This window comes from Lupinus angustifolius, chromosome LG09 (genome assembly GCF_001865875.1).
Source record: "Lupinus angustifolius cultivar Tanjil chromosome LG09, LupAngTanjil_v1.0, whole genome shotgun sequence".
NCBI classification, from domain to species: Eukaryota; Viridiplantae; Streptophyta; class Magnoliopsida; order Fabales; family Fabaceae; genus Lupinus; species Lupinus angustifolius.
Window position 1 is genome coordinate 12,426,440 of NC_032017.1, and position 8,796 is coordinate 12,435,235.

Here is an 8,796-nt window from a genome sequence, read left to right on the forward strand (position 1 = left end):
TTAACACATAATACAAAGGAAATACATCCCACCACTACGACCATCGCTGAATACCCTGGACGGTCCCAGACCAAGCCTCTTACCATGCTCGGACCTTTGCTCGCCCGGGCTCGCCCAGGCGGGCTTTTGCTCGCCCGGGCGACGCCTTGACAACCGAAACACATTTAAACAATATCTTGGGTTTCTTAAACCCAAGTTAACTCCAAAACCTTTGAGATGGTTTAGGAGATCCGGGTGTCATATTCGGACACCACTATGTCACGATGTGTTCTCTCTCACCTTAATGAAGCGTGCTTTACGAAATCCCTATGGTTCGGTTGGGTTGCAAGGTTCAAATGCCGGAAATCTTCGTAACTACCATAATAAAACTCGTTAGTTTCCGATATTTCTAAAATCGTTACCAAAATACTTAAAACTCCATATTCCGATTTAAAACATTCTTTGATAATCTTACCACTTTAAAGTAAGTTATACAAAGTATCATTTAAGAGTTTCATGAGACCTTCATGTACTCATAAACCTCAACATCATTTTTAACAAAGATTTCTATTTTTCCAACTTGATTCAAGCCATGGTTTAAGGCTAAAAACAAATAGAAATACATACATTCTCATTTTTACAAAACATTTCCTAAAGGTTCCTTTGATTTTATCATCATCCCCTTTGGCTAAAACAACAAAAGTATGTAATACAACATTATAACAACTCTATGAACACAAGTTGTTCATGTTTTCAACAAACTATTTTCATGAGTTCAAGAACCACATCATTTTCGGTTTTGAAGAGAAAATGAGTTATAAAGCGTTTTAGAAAATTTCAACGGTTGAATATGTTCTTGACATACTCATGAACAACATACTTAAATCTCATCAACATCCATTGGTTGAATGTTGAGAGATCAAGGATTGAAGATGGAAGAAGACTTGAGAAAAATGAGAGAAAAATGGAGAGAGTTACCTTCTCTTTGAAAATGCAAAAGTGAGTGAGTGAAGTGTGGAGTGTGAGGGTTTAAGGAGAGAGGGAAATCAGATTTCCCTCTAGGCAATCATCAAAAAATCCCTAGGGTGGCTAATGAGATCATGAGATATTTGAGAAAATGATGGGAGATTTGCTTTATGGAAGTCAACTCTCACATCCCAATGCAAAATGATCACCTTGTGGACACATGCGATAAACATGCCTGAGTATTATCGGCCAATACTCGATCGTGTATTATATATCGCCCGATCCTAATATCCGATTAGAATTTCGGATTTCGGCATTCCGAGTGAAAAATATTTAGAAAGTAGGTATGGGTGTATTCAGGGTCTATATTGAATCAAAATTAAATTATGAATCCAACGGCACGATCGGAATTCGATTCCGAGTTACGGAACTCAAAAAGACACTTTTGGAGCCGTACCGGGAGGATTCGGCCCCGACAGTGGTCCAGAATCGACTGTCTCCAAAAATTACCAAAAAATAGGAAATTAAATATCAAGACTAAAACTCAACTAGAGTTTCGTCTAATTCTTTACTGAAAATTCGCAGAAATTCATTTTCGAATATATAATTAATAAAAATATTAGTAAAATCTTATAATTCAAAATCGTAAAATTCGCGGTGTTACAAAAATCTTCTTTTAACGAAACTAGAAGAGGAAATCAATGGGCTTGAGCTTTGGGCTTCTGTGAGTCATCAATATCTTTAACAACCGTAATGAAGGCCATAACGATCCATGTTGCATAGTATTCTTGATATTTGTGATACAATACCAAAATTGACTTGTTATTTGTTCAATGCATGCTAATGAGAGACATACACTAATTGAGAGAGTGAGATAAATACTTGGAGAGGAATGAGAAATACACTTCCTGTTTGAATGACATATGAATTATTTATTGACGAGGTTCTATATCAGTCATGCAACTAAGTACAATATGCTCTATTCGTGAACACCATCTATTATCTTTAAGTCTTGAATTCAATAATCTAATTGTCAAGTTGATAAAATCACCTAGTCGAGTTGTATCCCATGATCATTATATTGTTGAAAAACCCAAGCATGTTTTTTAAAAACTATAGCTTGGACTTTTGTTTGATGACAAACAGAGTGCTAAGTTGGGGAGAGTTGATATGTGTAGAATTTACACATTTTTGTATATCAATTGCTAACACTTTTTGACTCGAATTAATTACATTTGTCGTTAATTGATTTAATTTGATTACAATTTGTTTATGCATGTAACTCCTAATGTTTCATAATTAGTAGTTTACTTTTAGTTACATTTTGGAATGAAAAGCTAGGATTTAAACTAGAGTTGTCTAAGTAAAGTTGTGATAGTGCATTCATTCACAGTTAAATCGAGGTGAACTTTTGACATGAAGTTCCTAAGATATTGAACTACAATATGAAAGACAAGATGAATGAAATTTGATGTGAATCTCTCATAGAATGAGTCGTAACTAGCTGAGCGAGAATGAGATAGCAATCATAAGTAGTCTGAGTAAAATTGTGACACCACATTCGTTCATCATTGGATTGAGATGATTTTTGGATATGATGTTCCTCACATATGGGTCTTCAATGTGAATGGCCGAATCTGTGAAATATACAAAATTGGTTGCATTCAACGCAATTCCTGCGCTTAGCGAAATTTGGAAAACTTTTTGAGAAACATTTTGTGTGATTTTTGTCAGGCGAAATTCCTATACCTAGTGCAACTTGGCTAGCTAAAAGGTTGACCTCGGCCAAATGAAGCATTATGCCTAACAAAAATACATGTGTCCGACACAAGTGGTGGTGCCGAGACTCTTTAAAATGGGATCTACTTGAGCATTCTAGGTGGTAATTCGGGTATGAACACTTTGTAATCGATTTCTCTTAGTTCTTAGAATGCAGAAGCAAGTGGAAAGGTTAGAGGAGCCGATCTATGCTCTTTGAGGAGGTAATTTCTTCTTCTATGAACTTAATTTTTCTAATTATATATGTGTTTAGTTACAATGACAATGTATAGCTTGTTGGGATTGAATTTAATATGATCTTGATGTATATAATTTGATTCAAATCTATGGTATTTCACTATGTTTTGATTCTTATGAGTTGTTTATATTATTAAAGCTTACTGTAATATTGATCACATTTTTGTTTGAATTTGTGAATATAAATGCATTGAGAAATCCTCATTATAATTCTGATTTTATCAACTCAACATATTAACATAATTGCTAGACGGGTGACTATGGTGGGTCAAAGTGCGCGTGTCCAAGGCTAGTGTAGGATGAGATACGCTAGCTGAGACAAGCACACGCAAAAGACAAAAGGGTAGTTGATTGCGTGATGATTGGGTTGATCGGGTATGTGGCCAGAGTTAGGGGTGTAAGCGGTTCCGGTTTAAACCGCAAAACCGATGGAACTGAACTGAACCAAACTGCAAAATGTGGTTCGGTTCGGTTATTTTTTAAGGAACCGTTTATGTTCGATTCGGTTTATGGTTTTAGAAATTTAGGAACCGTTGGAACCGAACCACATATTAAAGAAATATATACTGGGGATTAGAGAATGTTTTATTATTGTTTAAATTCTTGAACCAATTTTCTAGCTTAAATTATCAATTTTTGTGTGAATTGTACTGTTATATATGTTATTAAGTTAATATTATATATGTTATTAGTTACTAAATTGTTTCCTAGTATCTTATTATTTAGAACATATTTTCCAACTTATGTGATATTGAGTTTGAAACTAATATATATCATATATTGTTATACATGTATTGTTACATGTGTTACTAATTATAAAATGTAAGGTTATAAATGTAATTATTATATATTTTACTAATTAATATATATATATATATATATATATAAATATATATATATATTACTAACCGTGAATTGTATTGTTATATATGATTCATAATTTTTTATAATAATAGTAGTAATGTTTATCCTTTTATGGGTAAACAATATCTCTTGTAATACATTTTGAATTTTCAATTGATGCAAGATTTTTTATAAAAAAGTAAATGAAAAACCGTGGAACCGAACCATTCAAGAGCGGTTCAGTTCGGTTCGGTTCTTATAGTTAAATTTGCGGTTAATTAAGTAAAACCGAACCATATATTTTTGATCGGTTCGGTCCCTAAAATACACCAAAAACTAAATCGAATCGATTTTTTACACTTCTAGCCAGAGTGCCGAGTACATGGGCCATCTAAGCTTACACACATGCAGGTACACATGACATCAATGTTAAAATGAACAAGCCTTTTATTGGGTGAAGAACACATATTTTGATAGAGTGTAAAATCTATATATTGACAGTGTAAAGATTTATGCATATGCACTTTATGATCTACCATTTATTTAGATTACTTTTTTAAAAAAAATCAATCATCATTAAATATCAATGGTGGATGATGTAATAATAAATTATAAAACTGATACACTGTCAGTGCATGCATCTTTTTTTCATTTTGATATATTTTCATGGTTTATTTGTTAGGATTTATTGGTTTTCACAATGTGTGATTTCTGAGAAATTTCAATACATGTTTAAAAATGAAAATGAACTGTAATTAAATTTGATTTCGAACATTTGAATGACATTAATGTTTAAAATTCAAATTTCAATATATTAAAGAATTTAAAAATTCAAATTGAGTATTTTTGGGGTCACAACATCTAAAAATGTTTTCTTTTTTATAAGTAACTATTTAATATTTTTATTACAATACCTCAAGAGAGTAAAAATAATTATTTGACCCAAAAAGTTAAAATTGGTCGAAATTATCTATTTGCGTAGAAATTATATAATGACTCTAAAATTCCAAAATTATTGTATTACCTACAATGAGGTCAAAAATAATCATTTGAATTTTATAAAATCACAAAATATATTTTATTCTCAATTTTTTAATTTAGTTAAGAAAAAAAAATTAAAGGGAATTAACATGCATTTTTTTTAAAAATAGAATGATTTCATAATTAGGATGATAAGTGTTCATTAAGTCATTTAAAATCTTTAAATCTTATTTAAAACCGAAAAACAAAAACGAGGTAATATTTGGCCATTAATTATGCATTAAACCATTTTAAAACTTTTTTTTCTTTGTATTGGAAAATGAAAATTGAGGAGCAATATTTTGAAATTGAGTCTCTCCTACTAATGTGACAAGGACTTGTTGTCCTCAAACATGTCCCCTAAGTTGTCCCGAACCAATTAAAATGAAACAAAAATAGAAAAAATTATGAATATTTAATTTTTAATTGATATGATATATTTTGATTGGTTCGAGACAAACTTGTGAACGTGCTTGAAGCATATCTTTGTCTCCACTAATAAGCCAATTAAGGGTTCATCAAAATATTTTTAAATAATTTTTTATTTTTAAGAAATATTTAAATTGAAATTCGTAATAATTTGTGAAATTTTATTTTTGGCCTTCTTGGCAGGACAAAATTAAAGATTACAAATTATGATCCGAAAAATATGACTAACAATTCATACATTATTCAGGATACTAGCTACCCCGATTTCAACTTCTATTATAACATTCATGTCAGAGTCGCATATAAAAGAGCTGCACTAGATGCAGGATGGAGGAAACTGTTCCCCAGAAAAAGCACCGTTGACATGGGAACAACGATTTGTTAGTGTTTCTCTGCTACTTGTACTACGCTTCAAAACAATGTTTTCCAATGATATATCTTGGCATGGGTTAGATTCACTGCACTTAAAACTCACTGCAACATCACCCTGACAAGTTCCTCGAATATTTCTGTAACTTACATTGCTGATTTTCACTCCTGAAGATACCTAAAACATGTACAAAAATCTCATAAGTTGAATGTCCAAAACATATATAGTTTATTATAAGCTTCAATTATATATACACATAATGCTACATACACACACCATTTTATATAGATACATGCACTTTTACCCTTATTACAATGAACCTTATCTTATTTTTGTCTCATTTAATTATAACATCTAAATAGTACCACCTAAGTATGTTAGAGATGTATATATGTAGAAGAAGTGTATTTGGAATGTATTTTTTCAAATGAATATATGGGTATGCATAAAATCTCTTTCACTCAATAAAAGAATAAAAAATTAAATTATCCAGTTATAAAAGATCAATGAGATGTTTAATTACCATGTAAAAGAATAAGTAGTAGAACTAGTAATTAGCCTAGAATTTAAATGTGAATTAGAGTACGTACCTTATTTCCACAATTAGCACTTGGACAATATTCTTGATCAATGTTAATGGGATGTTCCACATCAATAATGGTAATGTCTTCATACACAATATTAGAAGCCTTTAAAGGATGGTCCAAAGGAGATGCCCATGTTTTAATTCTAAGAGCATTACTGGTGCCCTTAAAAGTGCAATTCTTCACAAAAATGTCTTCAATATCGAATTCATCGCTATTACTACCAAAACTTCCAACACTAATTCCATGACCAGGACCACAATAGACGTTTGAAATATTCACATTCTTGGTGCCAGTAAGTATAGCAACACAATCATCACCGGTGGCAATATGTACATTATTGATATTTATTCCTTGGGACCTAGCCATTTTGATACCATCAGTGTTAGGGCTTTGGCCAGGTGCTGTTATTGTTAGATGTGAAAGGGTTATATTCTCACACATAAACATTGTTATGTGTACATTTTGGCTGTTAATAGAACGTATGCCATTGATATTACTGTTGTTGACGAAGGCAAATCCCATTGTCTGATCACATGTTTTCAACAAAACAAAATTGTTATGAACTTTTACATGTAAATCTAATAATGTAACAATTAAAAGTGTGTAACAATTAAAAAGTGAACAATGTAACTGACCCTAATGGACAAGTTTATGATATAGTGATGGTATGGTAAGAATTAAGCTCTACATCAGCCAATTTAAAGAAAGTAAAACAAATAATTTCATATGTTAACATTTAAATAATGGTAATTACTAATATTAATAAGAAAAAATGATTCTTCACCATTTATATAAAGATTTTTTATACTACTAAAACATTTATAAGTATAATTCTCATATATGAAGGGTTGAGAATATGTTTATAATGTAATACGAACCCATTAAGCTCTATTAATTATACATAATAATATAAATTAATTATTAATTATTTACCCTTGAATGTGTGAGGGTGTAAATAGGTCTTTACCCTTCAATGAATAACGTGAGGACAACATGATTGTTACGTGAGATTTCTGAGACAAACTTATGGTAAGTCCACAGAAAGAGAAGAAATCTGGATTATGAAACTGCCTTGTCATTTGCACAAGTTGGAGAAAGTATATGGAAACGTTGAGAATGAAAAGTTTTAAGAATGAAATAGTAAGTAGATTGAGGATTCAAATCTCATACATTAAAATGTACTTGACGACCACTACTACCAATATAAGCCATTGCAGCCTTTTCCAACAACTATTTCATTCTTATCAAATAAAAAAGATAAAGGTAGTAGTTGTGGGCCACCGTTCCAAAAATTTAGCATTTTACTTTTCATTGAATTCTTGCTTTATTTAGGTATAAAGGTATTTATAAGGCTAAACTTTTAACAAGATTATAATAATATTTGTTTATTAAAAAAGCAACTTACCATAAGAACAGGGTGAGCATTCTTTCGTCCCCATGCTGAAGCTCCTTGACCATCCAATTTGCCACCACCAGTAACAGTTAGGTGATTAAGATATCTGAAATCTATCCAAGTTGTCCCTGTAGATGGATTATTGGTTGGAGCAATCAAAGTCCCTTTTAATTTAAAGGTTATTGAAGCCTTGCATGGACCAGTAAATACTATTGGATTCAGCCTATATGTTCCCTCTGGTACCACAACACTTGCACTTACTCTAGATTTGCATGCATCACTCCATGCTTTCAAAAATGCCTTAAAAAAAGAGTGAGAAAAAAATTCATATTACGTATAAACAATGAAAAAATGTGTATGAAAAAAGATAAAGGAATGATTGCTTACCTTACTATCATCATTCTTGCCATTTGCAATTGCATCATAGTTTCTCACGTTGTAAATATGGGAACAATGGCGGCGTGCCTCTACAATGGAAATCAATAAGCACATCAGAATTATCCATCTTGCCATCTTTTAGTTAGTTTGATGGAGAATACTAGACTTATTATGTGTACAAATGATGTATGAGAGATCAATCTGTTGCTTTAAATACTAAATTATAAGGATCGGATATTATATATATAAGGCAAGTAATTATATCTGCAAAATATTTATGATTTATTCTAGTAACGAGACATTAGTTTAGTGGGTGTAAGGTGTAAGATCAAACGTCATTGGATCCCTAGTTATTGTACTAGATCAAATATCAAAATTTTGATTTTTATGAGCGAAATTTATTGGGATGACAGACACACATCCCGAAATAGATTAATTTTATAGTGATGCATTAAGTACAATTTAAAATATTGCTTTTTAATTAAAATATCTATAACAATGTCTATCTAAATTTTTAACATTATTTTAAATTTCAACAGAATTACTCAGATTAGTTAATGTGTGATAATATAACAAAAAAGGGAAAAAAATAGTGCTCTCTTTTTCATTTCTTAAACTAATATATTAACGAAAAAGTTAAAATATTAAAGCATGGGAAGGAGGGAGTAAAATTTGTTTTGAAAACCATTAATTAAGAAATTCTTAAAAAGAAAAGTTTATTTTTGAGATTTTGTAAATTTTAGTAAAGCAAAATAATTTTTTTTCCTATTTGAATATATGTTTTACATTTGGATCCTTTCACGTTTTGACCTGGT

The 8,796-nt window shown here is 31.0% G+C and overlaps 1 protein-coding gene across 1 annotated transcript; it reads right to left on the reverse strand.

Moving 5' to 3' along the window:
* Window positions 5,538–8,156, reverse strand: LOC109356448 (exopolygalacturonase-like). Its single transcript, XM_019599768.1, has 4 exons — window positions 7,991–8,156; window positions 7,616–7,903; window positions 6,214–6,735; window positions 5,538–5,800 (listed from the first exon to the last, which is right to left on the reverse strand). Exons 1-4 carry the CDS (start codon window positions 8,114–8,116, stop codon window positions 5,570–5,572), a joined length of 1,167 nt encoding a protein of 388 aa, XP_019455313.1. The 5' UTR covers window positions 8,117–8,156; the 3' UTR covers window positions 5,538–5,569.

Coding starts and splice junctions, on each gene's coding strand:
- LOC109356448 (XM_019599768.1), bottom strand. CDS start 8,116: ATGGCAAGATGGATAATTCTGATGTGCTTATTGATTTCCATTGTAGAG. Junction 6,736..7,615: donor ATGCTCACCCTGTTCTTATG/GTAAGTTGCTTT, acceptor ACATGTGATCAG/ACAATGGGATTTGCCTTCGT. Junction 5,801..6,213: donor GTGCTAATTGTGGAAATAAG/GTACGTACTCTA, acceptor TACATGTTTTAG/GTATCTTCAGGAGTGAAAAT.